This window comes from Sus scrofa, chromosome 5, assembly GCF_054392235.1.
Source record: "Sus scrofa isolate SSC_HxYL_T2T_F1_AM1 chromosome 5, Sscrofa_HxYL_maternal_Yorkshire_Landrace_v2.0, whole genome shotgun sequence".
Classification (NCBI taxonomy): domain Eukaryota; kingdom Metazoa; phylum Chordata; class Mammalia; order Artiodactyla; family Suidae; genus Sus; species Sus scrofa.
This window is the reverse complement of record NC_139387.1, coordinates 71,296,569-71,314,919: the sequence shown is the minus strand read 5'-3', so window position 1 is coordinate 71,314,919 and position 18,351 is coordinate 71,296,569. Positions and strand designations below refer to the sequence as shown.

The window sequence follows — 18,351 nt, the reverse complement described above, 5'->3', positions numbered from 1 at the left end:
CAAGTGGCTCCTCTGTCGGCCAGCTTTGCGGTGTGTGTAGGTGTGTGTGTGTGTGTGTAGGGGGTAATCCCAGGCATCAAGATCACCGGCTTTAAATCCAGAGTTTTAGTGTATTTACAAAAGTCCACAGCTCCAGCGGGAGTCCCCATTGTTCTGTGCCTTCCCTGCCTTGGGACAGTTCAGCTTTTTCTGCCCCTGTCCAGGCAGGAGACAAAGGGGTGCCAAGTCTCTATTAGTGTACATAATGGTTACAAAGACTTCTTATCTATGGTGAAACAGGCTCAGGGACTAACAGGGGCCCCCCACGCAGCTTGCTGGGTTCTCCAAGTCCAAAATGGGTAGTGAGGCATGACGGCCCTCATTCCCGCAACCACTGGCATCTGGCTCCTGGCACATTCAGCCTCTCTCAGGAGCACACACACTCCACCTCTAACACATACACACCTATCCTTCGTCCTGGCACATTCAGCCTCTCTCACAAGCACACACACTCCACATCTAACACACTCACTCACACACACACACACACACACACAACCTGCCCTTCGGGCTCAGACAGCTGAGAAAAGCTATGTACACTAAGGGTGTAGCACCAGGTAAGTGGCTGCCAAATCACGCCTGCCCCTCCAAGACCCTTCCTCTCCAGAAAAAGGGAGTCCAAAGGGCATCTCGCAGGTCTTCCTAGGGCTGCCCGGGGCAGGAAGCAGCAGTCCTCAGGGCGGCCTCCAGCAGGCGGGGCATGGCCTCATCGGAGAAGGTGTGGCGCGGGCGCTAGGCGGGCGGGGCCCCGCAGCGCCTCCTCGATGTCCTCCAGGCAGCCGAGCAGGTCCATGTCGCGGAGCACGCTGCCCAGCAGCTCCAGCGTGGCCTCGCGTCGCGAAGTGCGCCGCCGCCACTCCGCCAGCATGCTGTACTGCGCCTCGCGCAGACAGCGCCCGTTCTGCAGCTCCAGCCGCTCGATCTCGTGCTCGCTCAGCCCCAGCCGCCGCACGAACTCCTTCCAGCGCGTCGGAGGCACGCCGTCCACCACCGCGTACAGTGTCGCTGGGTCCGCTGCGGAGAGGCTGCGCGGTGAGCCCGTGGCGCCCGCCCTCCCGGCCCCGCCCCCGCGCACGTGCCCCGGGCGCCCCGCCCACCTGCCTCCCCGCCGGGTTCCCGGTTAGGATGAATGAGGAACTTACCGTCTGCGAGCTGAGCAGGGGCGCTGTGGGCGCTGTGGGCGCTGCCCCCCCACTTCGGAAGAGGGGTGGGGACAGGGGTGGAAGCTGGAGGCATAGGGAGAATGGGGCCAGCCCCCTGGGGGGGCGGGGCGATCTCTTTGGGAGGTGATGTGACTTTGATGTTGGACCAGTCACACGGGGTGAAGGTGGGACTGGAGATGGGACTGAAGCTTGGGACAGGACTGAAGGTCGTGGTGGGACTGAAGCTTGGGATGGGACTGAAAGTCGTGATGGGACCGAAGCTTGGAGCTGTGGCCAGGGGCTCCGGCTCTCCCTGGAAGACAGAAGGCACAGCTTTGGGGGCGGGGAGAGGAAAAACAACCCCAGCCCTCATTATTCTGGATTCTGGGGAGATGACAGTGACAGTCAGGCAAGACTGGGGGAGGTTCCCTGGTTTCATCTTACCTCCTTTACAGGAGTCGATTTCCCACAAACTGAGAAAAAAGAAACAGAGCATCATAAATTTCACTTCCTCTCTCAGCCCTGGCGCCCATCGTGGGGCTGGCTGTGGGCACTTGTGGTGACATGCTTCAGAGCCTATGTGGCCCCAGGGACGAGAGAACTACTGATGCAGTAGTATGGGCTCTCGCCAGCCATCTAGGGCCACCTCCTGCCACTCGGGTCCTCCCAGCGAACTAAGGGGACACTCACATCCTTCAATGCCTGTGCATCTCATCCTCCCAGCCTCCTCCCACAGCCCCAGGAGCACCCTGTCCCCTTCCAAAGGCCCCACTTACTAATGGAGTAGAGCTTTGGTTTCCACCGTTGGTAGCGGCAAGCTAAGCCAACGAAGAGGAAGAATGCCAGGCAAAGACCAAAGAAGATCACCAGCGGCAACAGCACCGTGGTGCCTGGAGACAGAGCAGATTGTGGTCAGAGGAGCCAGGGAGGTAGCAGGGTGGGATGGATGGGTAATGGGCAAGATTGGGAGAGGGTCCTGGGCACCAGGATAGTTCTCACCTGTGTCCTGAAAGTCGTTACGAGTTTCAGATGTGGCTGGACATAAATTCTTGCAGTCTGCGTTCTTACAGCTAAAAGAAGAGAGCACGCTAGTGAATAGGGGTCCACCAGAGGAGGAATACAGGGGAAGAAATGGCAAAATACACAAATTGTTGGAGGAATTGTTGTAAATCCTTCACTTTACAATTACTGTAGCTACCTCTTGGTATCATGGAGATTAAACCTATCTTGGGAATTGATGCAGAGAAAAGAAATATTAGTTAATCCCTGAAGCATTTAATTTTAGAATCGGAGTTGATCTCAAGGAGGCTGTGCAGAGAGTTAGAAGCCGTCAGAGTCAGGTATAAATTCTAGCCCATTCAGTGGCTGGCAGTGTGACTCCAGGCAAATCACTTCACCCGTAAGCCTCAGTTTCCTCATCAGTAAGCTGGGGTCCTAGCCACTGTCAGGTTTGAGGATTGAGTGAGACAATTCTCCCTGGTGTACAGTAAGCGCTGCATAAATGGCAACTGTCATAGAATTGTTATTTTATTATTGTTTTACTGATGAGACTCCAGTGGCAAAGAGAAGTTAAAGAGCTTTTTCTATAGATAACACTACTGGTGACAGCTGAGTTTGAGAGATGGGCCCAGCACACATGTGAACAATTTATTTTTTTTTAAATTTTTTTTGTCTTTTTGTCTTTTAGGGCCGCACCTGTGGCATATAGAAGTTCCCAGGCTAGGGGTCTAATTGGAGCTGTAGCCACTTGCCTATACCACAGCCACAGCAACGCCAGATCCAAATCGCATCTGTAACCTACACCACAGCTCATGGCAACGCCAGATCCTTAACCCGCTGGGTGAGGCCAGGGATCAAACTGGCAACCTCATGGTTCCTAGTCAGATTCGTTTCCGCTGTGCCATGATGGGAACTCCCATGTGAACAATTTAAAACTAGATATGGCAGGGGCAGCCAGAGAGCACTCTAGAACGTCTTCCTGCGTTGGGAGCTGGCACTGGGCAGAGTGGCCTGATAAGAACTACATCAGGGGCCCTGGAAGGGACTTGAGAAAGCGTGTTCTCAGCAGGAAAGGTAATTTTTGCCCACCTCACAAGCTCATGGTGGGAACCACATGGAATGAGTGTAAAGCTCTTTCAAGAAGAGAGGAAACTTTGTAGAAAAATGAAAAAAGTTTCTCGTCAGGCACTTTCTAGCTATTTTTTGTGGTTCTTAAAACTTTCACAACCTGATGTCATTATCCTTACTGTAAAGGTAAGAAAACTCAGGCTCAGAGATATTAAGTTGCTTGCCCAAGGTCACACAGCCAGTAAGTGGCTAGGCTGAGATTTAAACCCAGGGCAGTTCACCTTCGGAGCCCTCAGAGTTTCCTCTTTGCAAGTGAGTATTTAAGAGCAGCCTCTACAGAGCCAGAAGGAGTGGGAAGACCTGGTCAAAGGGACCAGGGAGTAAAGATCATACCGTATCAAACCTAAAAAATGCCATCAATAATGAGGCACCATTATTTACATCCTACACACACACACACCACACACATACACACACACACAGAGCTGCCAATTAGACCATGACACGCCATCAGCTGTTGTAAGATGCAGTCTGATTTCAGAGATGCAAAAGTGTGTTTCTAGAATCAGTAGGAGAGCCTGCCGCCCAAGAACCTGAGTGTCTTCCAAAAAATCTGAATGTCTAAGAGGAGCTGCAAGTTCTCAGGGGTACAAGCCTCTGTCGGCAAAGGAAGATTTGAGGAACAAGTTGGGGGCAGGGAGGACAGTCTGGTATCTTAACATGAAGTGTCTCCCACCCAAACAGCCAGTAGAAGCCAGATGCACCCTTGGCTCCCGCCCAGCTAGTGGCTCTCCCCACCACCGCCTCCCCCTCCCCCCATCCAGTGCCCAGTAGCTGCCAGAAGTACTCACTTAACACAGGAGACACACTCCTTATCTCTTAGAAAGAACCCCGAGTGGCAGTTGCAGATGGTGTCCTGTTTCTCCAGGCCTGTGGGAGACAGCAGCAGAGCTGAAGGAGAGCTCCGGGGCTGGGGCCGGGGCGGGGGGTTGCAGAGCAAGAGCAAGGTGGGGACCCGCCCCCCGGGGGGTGGAGGTGGGGAGAGCCATGCTCACAGGGGAGTTGCACTGTGCCGTTGGGGCAGAGGCTGCAGTTCAGACACTGGAAAAGAGTCTCACTCCAGTACTTCCGGTACTGGTTCTTTCTGCAGCCACACACGGTGTCCCGGTCCACTGTGCACGGAGAAATCTCCACCTGGGACATTTCTGGTGATGGGAGGAGATGGGGTCTGAGCCTCCCCAGGTCTAAGTGTCTCTGGGTAACACACAGTCACGCTCACACCCAGGCACTCACACACCTGCGCACACGCATCCCTGCCCACCCCCAGATTCATTCGTAACCCTCGCCCTGAGACAGACCCATGCACACAGCCCTCTGAACACCCACCAGACCCGGTCCATTTAGAACCCCGCCCCCTCTGGAGCCTCACCACTCCGGCACTTGGAGCAGCTCAGGCATTGTGTGAGGTGGTTCTCTGATGCAGTGAAGGTGCCATTGTCGCACTCCCTGCAGTCCGTGTCCAGCCCCGGGCCCAGACAGTCATTGTGTAGGTAGGTGCCTGGGGTTGGGGTGTCGGGGTTAGGCTGCAGTCCAGAGCTCCAGGGAAGGAGCCCCGGGCCAGGAGGACAGCCCAGGTACCTCCCTGAAGTCTCCAGGAGAGGAAAGGAAGGAGAAACTCCCAGCCCCGGAGAGACAGCCAAGTCAGGGACCCCAGGTTCTAGAACATCTGGAAAAAGCAAAGGAAGAAGCAGGGCCCCATAACTGAGGAATTCCACGCTTATCCCTTTCTCTTACCTTTGTGGCACTTCGTGCAGCAAATGGACCTATTTTGAGGGTGGCTGTATTTTCCTTGGGGACACAAACTCTCTCTCTTCTCCCGGTCCCCAGGGTGAAGGACCAGCCCGTGGACCCCTGCGGGGTACACATCCACCAACAGAGCCCGGAGCACCTGGGAAGGAGTCAGAGGGAGGAGGCCTCGTCAGCAGAGGAAGGGGTGGGAGTCTTGGAAGAAGCAAGGCTAAGGCTTTTCTAGCTCAAGTCCCTTCCCAGGGGACCATTCGTCCCCAGCCACACTGGCTCAGGCTCCAAGTTTTCCTCCAAATTTTCCTGGCTGTTGGCTCCAAGCCTACTTAATTGCTCTCTGGCAGTCCTGTGTGCTCATTTTTGTCCCTCCGGCTCAAGGCTGGTAGACCCCAGGTGCGGGCTGTATTTGATCCTTATTTCCCCCAAGCTCATAATAGCACTGGACACGGGGCAGATGTTCAAGAGTTCTGGGGATTGGGAGCAGCGGGTTACCTCCATTCTGGCCCTTCCCTCCAACAAGCAGCCCTAAAGATGGGGGTGCCGTCTCTCCGCCTGGGCGCTGCGTTCACAGTGTTCACTTCGTGAACACTCACAGAAGTGACCATTTAGGATCTGTGCACTTTCCTGTGTTATGTTATGCCAGGAAGAAAGATGTTTTCTAACATCAGACTGGAGGAGTTCCCGTCATGACTCAGCAGTTAGCAAACCCGACTAGCATCCATGATAGGCAGGTTCGATCCCTGGCCTTGCTCAGTGGGTTAAGGATCCGGCGTTGCCATGAGCTGTGGTGTAGGTTGCAGATGTGACTCAGATCCCACATTGCTGTGGCTGTGGCATAGGCCGGCGGCTACAGCTCCGATGGGAGCCCTAGCCTGGGAAACTCCATATGCCTCTGGTGTGGCCCTAAAAAGACAAAAAGACCAAAAAAATAAAAATAAAATCAGCCTGGAGTGGAGGTGAGTGACGAGCCTGTGGGCCCCGTTCCCAGGCAGTGGGCAGAAGCAAAAGGAAGAGTTTCTTTATAAATTTCTATCAAAGCCTCACTCAGGGAGGTCCCATTGTGGCTCAGCGGTAATGAACCCGACTAGGATCCATGAAGACACAGGTTCAATCCCTGGCCTTGCTCAGAGGTTTAAGGATCTGGTTTTGCTGAGAGCGGTAGTGTGGGCCGGTGACTACAGCTCCGATCTGATCTGACCCGTAGCCTGGAACTTCCATATGCAGCAGGTACAGCCATAAAAAAGCAAAAAAAAAAAAGCAAAAAAAAAAAAAAAAAAAAAAAGGCCTCACTCAGGTTCCTGCCTCAGACTCCCATGCTTCATCCCCTTCCACCACTAAACTTGCAAGTTTGGCCAGGGCACCCGGGGAGGGAAGGAAAAGGCAAAGTTGAGAGGGAGGTGGAGGATGATGAGGGTCTGGTGGGGGTGGGAGCGGACAAGGCATAATAGGTTCCATGCAGCAAGAGCCGCTGGAGGCTGAGAATCCAATCACCAAGCTAGGAGCTGAGGGTGTGGGGAGTCCCTCTGCCCCCCGCGTGCTGGGACTTCCTGGGAGCGTCGTGGGAGGCGTGTTTTCCAGGCTTGAGCCAAGCCCACCGCAGCTGAGGAACCGCTTGGCCAGCAGTGGCTTCAGAGAGGGGATGGCACCACCTGGGGCAGACTTCACACTTTCGCCTCCCACCAGCCTCTTCCTGGCTTTCCAGGTTCGTGTTGTTTTGCTTTTTCCCTCTGTTATAAAAGCCACTTTATGTAAAGGTAAGAGAATGTCCTCTGAGGATGTTAAACCTTTGGAATGACAGACTAAGCAGATCACAGAAACCCTGGCCCAGGACAGGAGACCCTGACAGCCCAAAGCCGGCAGGTCATGTCCCAGTGCCCCAGTCACCAGCTGGGTGTCACTGCTGCAGCTGCCGGAAGCCCCAGCCTCAGCCACAAATTGGGGAGGCCACAGTTAGAGGCCCAGCAGCACCCGCAGGGCAGCAGGGCGCAGCCCACACTCCTGGGGCAGCACCCTTCCCTGGCCACCCCAGCACGGTGCCATCTCCCCAAGGACAGGACCGGGACTTCCAGGGCGACAGGAAGCACTTGGGGTGTTTATGGGAAGAACTTCCCAATCCTGAAAGTGTGGTTCCTTTCCCCGAAGAAGAAGAGCTCACAGCACCTAAGGTCACTGACACCATCCAGGGGGATTGGAAGCAACGCCAGCTGACAGGGACAGAGTCAGGAAAAGGAACTGGGGGGCTCCAGTTCCGGAACAGTCTGTGGGGAGCTCTCGAGGGGACGAGATTTCCAGGAGGGAGAGAGGCTTTCTCAGGCCACGTGCCACCCGCCCTTGCTCTCCGGCACTTTGGGGGTTAAGCCAGATCCGGGAAAGGGAAATCTTTTCCCAGCAGCTCCGCCCAGTGACTCAAGCCAGAGGGAGGGCGTCTCGGGGAGGGAGAGGGAACCAGCAGCTTCCCCGGCTCCTCAAGGGTCATGAGTCAGCAGAAGGACTGAAGGGACCAGCCCGCAACTGGGACCCCATCTGATCCCTTCCTTCAGTGGGCCCGTCTCCCCCTCCAATTCCCACTCGGAGCCCCCTTTCCTCCCCGCCTCCTCCAAGGAGCCAGACAAGAGACTTCAGTCCCTCTTGGCCTACATTTTCGGGAAATGGCTCCCTACCCCTTTGCATCCCAAAGGGAAGTCTCGTCGACCCCTGGCTTCCTCCCCCTCGGGTCACTACCCGCCCCTCCCTAAGGGCCCTTCAGCTCCTTCCTGCCCCTCAGCATCCTTCCTTTAGACTCGGCCCCTCCCAGTCTCCTCCTCCCGGTTCCACCAGTCCCTCTACAGACTAACCCTTTCCCGGGTTCTCACGTGAACCCCCAGACGCGCCCCAGTTCCAGCAGGGAGCAAACCAAGGCTGCCCTCCCACCCAGGGTTCACTGCCTTCCCACAGCCTGGCTGGTTCTGGCCAGTTGGGTTGGGCCAGGGCTGGGCGGGGAGGGGGGTGTCGGGAGGGGGGCCTCCCTGGGGTCCCCGGACAATCCTTAGGCTCTAAGGCCAGTTCCAGTTTCCACAGCCCCTCCTACAAGCTCCCTGGCAGCGCAGGCAAAACTCCAGAGCCCTGAGCACCCAGTGTCAGGAGGGAGGGAGCTAGCCAGAAGGGGTATGAGACAACCGGCACCATTTCCTGGTCCCCCCTGGCCCCCAGCATCCCCCCTAGCCAGCCCACTCTGACCCTCAGAGCCAGGGCCTCAGGCCCCCTATGAGTGGGCACCGCTCCTTGGCAGCAGCTGGCTCCAGTGAGCATGGCCTTAGTGGCTGCATCTGGCAGCAAAACAGCAGAAAGAGGTGAGCTCTGAGGGCCCAGACCCCCAGCCAGCCTAAGTGCCTGGAGCAGGGGAAGGGCAGGAAGCCAGGGGTGCCTGTGGAGAGACAGTTGAGGGGGTGGCCCAACACCCCTCCAACTCCCCCACAACTTCCTCCCGGGGAGGCTTGGGGAGGCTTTTAAGTGTGACTTCCTGTGCTGGGACTGCAGCGTGGGGGCCGAGACCCTGTGGTCTAGCCCCAACCCAGCAGCCTCCGTCCTGCATTAATTTGTTTATTACATTAAAATAGTTTGCTCATTTGATGTCAAAACCTTTGGGGAGCTCCCGACAGCGTCTCCTCCAAGGCTCAGCTGAGACCCCCAGCTCCCTCCCCCACCCAAGCCCTCCATTAATGACGCGTCTCCCACTCAAGCTTCTTAGACCAGCACTCCTCGCACTCCACCCGGTGAAATGTAAAAACATGAATTAACTATAGCTATCTTGGGGAGTTCCTGTCGTGGCGCAGTGGAAACGAATCCGACTAGGAATCATGAGGTTTCAGGTTCGATCCCTGGCCTCACTGAGTGGGTTAAGGATCCAGCGTTGCCGTGAGCTGTGGTGTAGGTTGCAGACATGACTCGGATCTGGCATTACTGTGGCTGTGTCGTAGGCTGGCATCTATAACTCAGATTAGACCCCTAGCCTGGGAAGCTCCATGTGCTGCGGGTGCAGCCCTAAAAAAAAAGACAAAAGACAAAAAACAAAAAAAAAACAAAAAAACCAAACAAACTATTGCTATCTTGGGTAACATAACTACTTTGGGTGAATAGATATGATCTCCCCAGAACAGACCATAAACTAGGAGATGAGAGATGAGAAAGTTTATCTCGGTCAGAAATACTGTCATCCTCAGCCTCAGCACCCAGAGCTGGAGGAGCCAAGTGCTCGGGGAGTGATTGGCTGACTTCACGAACTCTCTGGCTCCCACTCCAGTGAAAACTGGTACTGACCAAAGTGGGAATTGGGGAGGAATAGAGTTACCCCAGGGGGGAGTGCCCCCTCTCCCCACGCATGTGCACAATCGAACCCCCCCCCAACTAGCGCCCCCATGGGAGAGGCTGACAAGCTTCCTCCCCCTTTGGGCCTCCCCTGGTGAGTGACACAGGGGCACAGGGGCAGGTGAGCATCTGAGAAGCTCTGCTCCAGCCTGTGAGACACGCCCTTTGCTTGGCTATTCATTCCCCAGACCCTCGACACACCCCCAAACGAAATCCATCCACCTCCTGGCCTGGACCAACATCACAACGCCAACTTCTCGCACTTCTCGGCACCAATGCTGAGACCTTTGCCACCCTCCTGTCCTCAAGGACCCCGTCCCTCCCCTGCCACCATCCGCTCTGTAATTCATCTTGCCAGACCCTCCTACTCGTCCCTTAGGGCTCTCCAAGTCCGCGGGTTGCCTCACATCCAGATCGCAACAACTATCTTCCCTCCTCTTTCTTCCTCCAGTCTATCCTAAGTGCTTTTTTATCTGCAGTCAGGCTTCAACTTGCACCCACAGGTGTGGGACTCTTCCTCTCCAGGCCCGACCTTGAATATCATTTCCATGGGTGGGTCCCTGCTACCTTGAATGAGAACTTGAAAAGGTGCCTCAATGCTGTTCTGGACACATTCCCAGATGCAGCGGCCCCCAAGGGAACCATTAATGAATGAAGGAACAAACGAGTGGTCGAGCAAATGAATGAATGAATGAATTCCTCTACCTGGGGCCATGGTCAAGATTCTCTCTCCATCCCCTCCTCCACCTCCTCCGGTTTTCTCTTTCTCATTTCTTCTTGCTCTTCTACAGAGATGTTCCTCTCCAGCCAAGTTGCTGGGCTTCCTGCCACCCCCCCCCCCCAGAACACAAAATCCTATCTTTCGGTTCCTCTGCTCTCCCTCCAACCAGTCACCGCTCCTTCCAGCCTCTTGCCAGTCAGGGACTTCAAATTTCAGCTCCCAATCCACTTTTCTCTGAGACGTTCCCCCTCTCATCCCCACCTTTATTTATTCAACAAACAGTTAAAGAGCACCACGGTCAAGGCATGGGTCAGGGATGCAGAGATGAATACACAAGAGTTCTTGGTAGGGTCAGAGACAGGAGACTATGGGCTCTGCCTCTCTGCGTCTCTGCATCTCTGTGTGGAGCGCTCCGGGAGCACAGCGCAGGCACTGGAGGTGAGCTCTGCTAAGCAGGAAAGGCAGCTGGACGATGCTCCAGTGTCCCTCTATTTGTGCCTCCCGGCGGTGTTCCAGGACACACACCGCATCACAACGCTTTGCGGGGCATGTTCCCCCGATTGCTCTAACATCATTTTTGCTGTAAGATGTCGTGGCTCCAAGACTATAAGCTCTTTGAGACCAGCAAGATCTTGTGTGTTCTGTCACGGTGTCTCTTGAATTCATCCCACCCTCTCCCCACTCCACCACGACACACACACACATAGACACATACAGACACACACACACAGCCTTCCCTGTGCTGCCCATTGAATGGCGGGCAGCTGGAAAGCCCGTGGACACCCTTATCAGGACTTCCACACCGCCTGCTTCCCCTCCAGCTCCAGGCTGACCTTGGTCCCCTAGCGTCACACCTGACCTGGGCTGGATTGGCCCCAGTCCCAGGCACATTCCTTTATCTGCTCGGGCTCCCTGTACCTCTGTTTTCCAAATGCAGTAGCCACTGAGTAATTACCGCCATTACCGACTGCTTTCTGTTTGCTATACCCTGGTTCCTCCACTGGAATGTAGGCTGCACAAAGACAGAGATTTTGTTCCCTGCTGTAATCCCGGCATCTAAAACGGAGTCTAGCCCAGCGCAGGCATGAATAAATGGAATACTTAAAACCTATCCATCTAGCATCTTTAAAACAACATTATTAGGGAATGACTCTTAGGCCCATCTTGAGATAAAGAAACGAGGCAGGGTTACGTAAGCTGCTCAAGTCCAGGCAGCTGGTACCTGAGGGAGCCAGGACTCGATCAGGTGATTTATCCCCAAGGGTGAAGAGGAGAAGGCAGGGCCGCTGGATGAGGGCAGAGGGGAGCCTTGAGGGAAGGGAAAGATGGGCCTGGGGAGACAGAATGTGGGAGATTCAAGAGGGAGAAGACGAGGGAGGGAGGTGCCGCGGGGGAATTAGGATCTAGAAACATGGACTAGAAGAGGGAGAGGGAGAGCGGGAGAGAAAAGATTCCAAAAGGAGACTCACTCGGAGAAGTCTTCCGGAAGACTTGACAGAAGGGGAGGGAATGATGGGAAGACAGTGTAAGACCCTTGGGGAGGGGCAGGGGTTTGGGGAGAGAGGTCAGGGAGAGGAGGGGGGATCGCGGTGGGGCGTGGCCCTGGGGCCCCCCGGAAGGGCAGGGAACCTGAAGCAAGAGGCCAGCCTAACCCACCCAACCAGGTGGGGGCCAGGGGCTGGGGTCTCGGCCCAGGGTGACTCCAGGGGGTGGAGGGATCAGGAATACACTGAAACAAGCCTCAGGCAACAGAAAAGGGACATTTTTCAGTGACGAAAACAACTGTCTACCAACTTCCCCAAACTGAGCCATAGAAGAAGAAAGCCAGCGAAGGGCTGTTTGGGTCTGTGGGAGGGGGTCGGGGGCAGGCCCAAGGGCTCCGAGGCCACAGACGAGGGTCAATCCGACAGACCGAGCCGACAGCCCCAGGTGAAGAAGGCCCCCCAGGTGGGAGGCCTGGGCCTGGGGAGGCCACTGGGTCGTGGCCCCGATCCCCGTACCCCCTTCCCTCCCAAACGCTCCCAACACACAGCCTCCCAAGCCAGCCCTCAGCCCTGGCCTCTCCCGGACTCAGTTTCCCCACCTCACTAGATCTGGCCCCTGCCGTCCAGCAGTGTCCTGGCACCCCTCGGTGGCCTCACCTCTCCGGCCCATCACACTGGCCCATAGGACAGAATTCTGAGCCACTGGGACTCAGAAAGGACTCTTTCTCCCACTCCTTCCCATTTCCTAACAAAGTGCCCCACCCGCGCGACCAGGAGGGTCACCCTCCCCCACACTCCCGGGCACCCCCAGCCCCTACAGTCGTCTTTGGCTGTCCCTGCCCGCCCGGGCTCCCTTTCCCTCCCTGCCTTTCAAACGTCTCCCCTGGTCCCCGACAGGCGCGGCGGATGAATGGGGCAGTGTTTGAGATCAGGCCGCGCAGGCCTGAGGCTGGGGCCTGGCTCTCTCCTGCCGCAGGCGGCCTCCTCACCCGCCAGCCCCCTCGGCCCTCCGTCCCAGTCTCACCAGTGGCAGCAGCAGGCCAGGGACGGTGGGGAGGCCCATGTCCGGCCAGCTGTGGCCTCTCACTCCCCCATCAGGGCTCAGGCAGTGGCGACAGTGACGGCGGACCGAGGCGACAGTCGATACCGTCCCAGGAGGAGCAGGGTCCGGAGGTCCCAAGTGGAGCCGGAGGGTTGGGCGAGGGAGCTGAGGGTTGAGCCTGGGGCAGAGAATCACGGCCTGGTCCCGGGGAACCTCAAACCCGGAAGGCCAGCTTTGGAGCCAGAGTTCGGAGAACTCAGAAAAGTCAAGCCGAGAGGAGGAGAGAGGAGGTGGGAGGGGAAGGGAGAGCGCAGAGGGGGTGTTGTAACTTCAGGACAGGAAGAGCCGGGGGTGGAGGCGGGAGGAGGCGGGAGGAGGGGGCTGAGGCTCCTTAACCCTTTGTGGCCAGTCAGAGAGCCCGTGCTGGCTCAGCTGCCACGTGCTGACCGCTCCCAACCAAACACAGAGGCGGGCCAGCCCCCTCCCTCCTCATCCCCATCGCCGGGCCTTCCCAGGGACACAGCTAGAGGAGAGCCCAGGGCTTTGGAGTCAGATTCACTGGGTTTCAGCACAGAACGCTTTTGTTTTTTCAGCTGTGTGATTTCTGACTAACTCTCAGAGCCAGTGTTCCAATTTGCAAAACGGGGAGACCCTCTCTTTTTTAAGAGTTTATTTAAGAGTTTTTTATTTAAGAGTTTTTTAAGAGTTTTAAGAGTTTATTGAGACCAGACAGGTTTATTAAGCATCTGATGCTGGACCAGTCCTAAGTGCTCCTTCGAGTCTCTCCCCTTTTCGCCAAAGTTCTCTACTGACACCCTAATCTCTCGCCTTCTTGGGAATTTTCCCCTCCAACCAGAACCTCAGAGTAATTCTAACGCTGACCCGGGCCCTGACCCCCTCCTCCACCCACAGTTCTCAGTCCAGTCCCTGCTCTGCTGGGGCTGGGCCCCCAGCTGCTGACCCTGGCTCTGCTTTCCCAGAAACCTCAGTTATTACTTTTTAATTTTTTTAATTTTAATTTTAATTTTTTTTCTTTTTGTCTTTCTAGGGCCTCACCCAAGGCATATGGAGGTTCCCAGGCTAGGGGGTCGAATCAGAGCTGTAGCCACCAACCTACGCCAGAGCCACAGCAACTCGGGATCCGAGGTGCATCTGCGACCTACACCACAGCTCACAGCAACGCTGGCTCCTTAATCCACTGATTTCTACTGATCGAGGCCAGGGATCGAACCCGAAACCTCATGGTTCCTAGTCGGATTCGTTAACCACTGTGCCATGAAGGGAACTCAGAGACCTCAGTTATTAAATGACAGTGACAGTGCCTGTCACTGTCAGGGAAGGTGATGTCATGAGGCTTAATGAAATCACATCTATGATAATGCTGTGGAATTAGCTCCCTATTTCACAGATGAGAAAACCAAGGCCCAGAGATAAGCAGGCCAGGTGTCCTGCAGAGCCAGCCTAGCTCACAGACTCCTGACTTCAGCCCAAACCCTACCACAAATAGTTGCCACTTTTCTATCAGTCCTTTTGTGTCAGAGCTCACACCCTGACCCTTGGGGTATTTTATGCCACTCCTATCTGTGCAGGGCAGCTCCCAAATGAATCCCATGACAAAGGTACAAAATTCATCCAAATAGTCTCCAGGCACAATGACCTTCCCTGTATCAGTCCAGGCCCAGGGTCCTTCAGCCACTGAAGTTGCTAGAAATGCAGGAGGGCCAGACAGGCGTGAGGTCCTAGGGCTTTGTGACTTGGCATCAGAGTTTCTCATCCGTCTCTGGATCCACCAGAGGAGCCCCCACCCTGGAATCCACTCTCGCCTTTCCTGACCTCCTTTCCCACTCAGGGGCAGAGCATCTGGAAATGTACGTGGAGCTTGATGCCCCCACCTCTGGCTGACTTCATTCCATCCTCCAGGCTCTGAGCAACAGGAGGGTTCAGTAAAGCTGGACTCATAGATGGAGGAGGTCACCTCCACCAACACACAGGGAGGCTCCAAGTACAGTCTGAGTAGACCCGAAAGAGCTCTCAAAGAAGCAGGTGCATGGAGTTCCTGTCCGGTCTGACTAGGAACCATGAGGTTGCGGGTTCGATCCCTGGCCTTGCTCAGTGGGTTGAGGATCCTGGGTTAAGGATCCGGCGTTGCTGTGAGCTGTGGTGTGGGTCGCAGACGCGGCTCAGATCTGGCGTTTCTGTGGCTGTGGCTACAGCTCCAATTAGACCCCTAGCCTGGGAACCTCCATATGCCACATGAGTGGCCCTAGAAAAGGCAAAAAAATAAAAAAATAAAAAAATAAAAATTTTTTTAAAAAAGAAGCAGGTGCAGGAGCCAGATTGCCCATGGGAAGCACCCCTCACGTCATAGGCATTGATGAGTAAGCACATGTGAAGTGTTTAGCAAGTGTTGCCATATACTAAGCATTCAGTCAGTGGCAGCAGTGTTCATGGTTTGTGTTAACAATTAATAACAATTTCAATGTCCCATTTTTATGGCCATGGAAGTTGCCAAGCCAGGGATCGAACCCAAGCCACAGCAGTGACAATGCCAGACCCTTAACTTTTAGGCCACCAGAGAACTCCTTCAGTGTCCTTTTTTTTATGTTACAAGGAATTTCACCAACTGTCAAAACCATTACAGCTCAGCACAAAAGAGTTTCTGCCAGAGTTTACGATAAGTGCTTATTTACTCAGTCAGTTTAAAGTCTTGAGAAATGTGGTATTCAATTGTTCAATAAAGTTCTGTTTAACAAAAAAAGATGGGAGTTCCTCCTGTGGCTCAGCAGGTTAAGAACCCGACTAATATCCATGAAGATGTGGGTTAGATCCTTGGCCTCGCTCAGTGGGTTAAGGATCCAGAGTTGCCGTGAGCTGCGGTGTAGGTCCCAGACATGAGTTGGATCTGGCATTGCTGTGGCTGTGGTGTAGGCCAGCAGCTGTGGCTCTGATTCGACCCCTAGCCTGGGAATGTCCATATGTCTCAGGTGCAGCCTTTAAAAAAAAAAAATGGTGAGATGTGGGCGGGTCTAGGAATATGAACAGATAACTAGTCTCTGGGAGGGGATGAAACTCTGGCCATAATCCCTCCAGGGGAAGAAGAAATGATAATGAGGGAGAGAAAGGGGGAGATGGAGAGATAGGAGGGGCACACTCAGAGGTGACAGGATTAGGCTCTTAGGTTAGGGCTTGTAGAGCAAAGGATGAAGAGCCCCCCATTTCCATCACGTCTCTCTCCCACAGACACACCCATACACACACACACACACACACATACACCTCACAGTAGCACAGAGTCATCGCAAGGGCACTGGACTCGTGGTCCAGGTGACGTGGGTTCCAGTGCCAGCCCTGCCATTCCAGCTCCATGCGTCACAGGGAGACAGACAGGCTGGGTCACAGGAATCCTGGCTTCCAGGTTGGTTCTGTAAGAATAATGAACTTGGGCAAGTCACTTCACCTGATAAGCTTGATAAGGAAAATGAAACAACTTGAACTCTTCCTTCTCTACCAGTCTGATCAACCTGAGACTGAAAAACCAGGAGAGGCAGCCCTTCTGGATGTGCTGACTCTGGATAGCTGCTCATAAGAGGCAAGTGTGCTGATTACTGCCGATTCCAATAAACACACTAGAAAAACGAATGCCCCCTCTTACTGGTACCTGCCCTGATCACCTCCTGACTCCCGTAAGTGACACCCATTTGCTTTTTTGTTTTTTGTTTTGTCTTTTGTCTTTTTAGGGCTGCACCCGCGGCATATGGAGGTTCCCAGGCTAGGGGTCCAATCGGAGCTACAGTCAGAGCAACTCAGGATCTGAGTCGCATCTGCCACCTACACCACAGCTCATGACAACGCCAGAACCGTAATCCACTGAGGGAGGCCAGGGATCGAACCCACAACCTCATGGTTCCTAGTCGGATTCATTTCTGCTATGCCACGACAGGAATTCCTCCCCCACCCCCAATTTGCTTTTCAATCCACTTTGTCTTGAATCATGGAAGAGAAATATATTAGTATAAGTTTTTATGATGTTTGTGATGCCTTGCATCATGATCAGAAGGCTCATGGGTTGGTAGAGAAGGAAATAAACGATTTTTTTGTCTTTTTTTTTGTTTTTTTTGTTTTTTTTGTTTTTGTTGTTGTTGTTGTTGTTTGTTGTTGTTGTTGTTGCTATCTCTTGGGCCGCTTCCGCGGCATATGGAGGTTCCCAGGCTAGGGGTTGAATCGGAGCTGTAGCCACCGGCCTACGCCAGAGCCACAGCAATGCGGGATCCGAGCCGCGTCTGCGACCTACACCACAGCTCACGGCAACGCCGGATCGTTAACCCACTGAGCAAGGGCAGGGACCGAACCCGCGACCTCATGGTTCCTAGTCGGATTCGTTAACCACTGCGCCACGACAGGAACTCCGAAATAAACGATTTTTAAAGCAAACAAACAAACAAAATCAAAACCCCTAGTGTCCAGGAGTAACACATAGATGAGGAAACCCTCCAAGGTGGAAGTGCTTTAGGCAGGAGAAAGCCCAGCACGCGCGCGGGGTGGGGGGGTGGGGGCTGGTCAAGACAGGGGAAGGAAGGGGAGGGTGGCTGGATGCTGTCATCCAGCATAAGCTCCAGCTTTGTCTCGGAGGTCCTGCCCACCCCAGCCAGGGGAGAGGGAGCCCTGGCCAGGGGGTTGAGCAGGGCTGAGGATAAGCTGTGGCAGAGAGTGACGAGGACAGGCTGAATGTGAGGGCTCTGAGAGGAAACCGTTGTGACACCGGCATTTTCCCCTCATCATCTTGAGTTTAAGAAAGGGAAGTCAGGAGTCGTCAAATCAGTTCCTCGCCAGGACCTTTCCTACCTTCCTGCTCCCTCCACCATCTCCGCCTCTTTCCCGAGACTCGCCCAGCGACTCAGGATAGGCAGATCACAATTGAGGGCAGGAAGACCAAGGCAGCAGGGGAGGCGGCCCCAGAGAGCATGAAGAAGGGTGTCTTTTGGGCTCCAAGTCTGATGCTAGAGTGGGGGAAGGAACCAGGGTTCTGAAAACCAGGGTTCCCCTCAGACATCCCTCAGTTTCTCTTTTGTCAAAATAAAAGCTAGGAGGATTCCCAAGGCTGCTCTCTCTGTGATGATGTGCGTGGGAATACACAAGATTCGAAGTTCCTAAAGAAGCTGGCCTGAGGAGTTCCTGCTGTGGCGCAATGGGATCAGGAGCCTCTTGGGAGCAACAGGACACAGGTTCAATCCCCGGCTTGGTACAGTGGGTTAAGGACCCCAAGTTGCCGTAGCTGTGGCTTAGGTCACAGCTATGGCTCGCATCTGATCCCTGGCCTGGGAACTCCATGTGCCTCAGGGCTTCCAAAAAAGAAAAAAAAAAAAAAAAGCTGGCTCGGGATGTCACCCTCCTCCGTTACGAGGCAGTTGATGGGGAGGTGGGCAGATGAGGATGAGGATGTTGCAGCTGGGTGGTGAGTGGTACTCAGTGAATGGAGAGGATTACAGATCATGGTGACCAAAGCTGGGAAGGGAAGGGGGTTCCAGGACCGGGGCACAGATGCTCAGCAATGCCTAGGGAGGGGCTTAGCAGGACAGTCTATCTCTCCGAAGGCCACGAAGAATGGTCACTTATAAGGTGCAGCCACTGGTATGAGAAACTGTCCCCACCTCCCACCCAGGCCTCCCAGGTGCTTGGGCAGCAACCGGGGCTTGCATCCACTTCCCGTCC

The 18,351-nt window shown here is 54.7% G+C and overlaps 1 protein-coding gene across 2 annotated transcripts; it reads right to left on the bottom strand.

The window, feature by feature from the left end:
• Positions 1-90: 90 nt before the first annotated feature.
• On the bottom strand, positions 91-12,939 carry TNFRSF1A (TNF receptor superfamily member 1A). Of its 2 annotated transcripts, NM_213969.1 has the most exon segments (10): positions 128-1,053; positions 1,182-1,494; positions 1,626-1,654; positions 1,958-2,071; positions 2,181-2,251; positions 4,100-4,178; positions 4,304-4,453; positions 4,678-4,806; positions 5,043-5,196; positions 12,625-12,663. In NM_213969.1, coding segments are annotated over 10 exon segments (1,386 nt in total). In that variant the 3' UTR covers positions 128-745.
• Between the last annotated feature and the right edge of the window lie 5,412 nt (positions 12,940-18,351).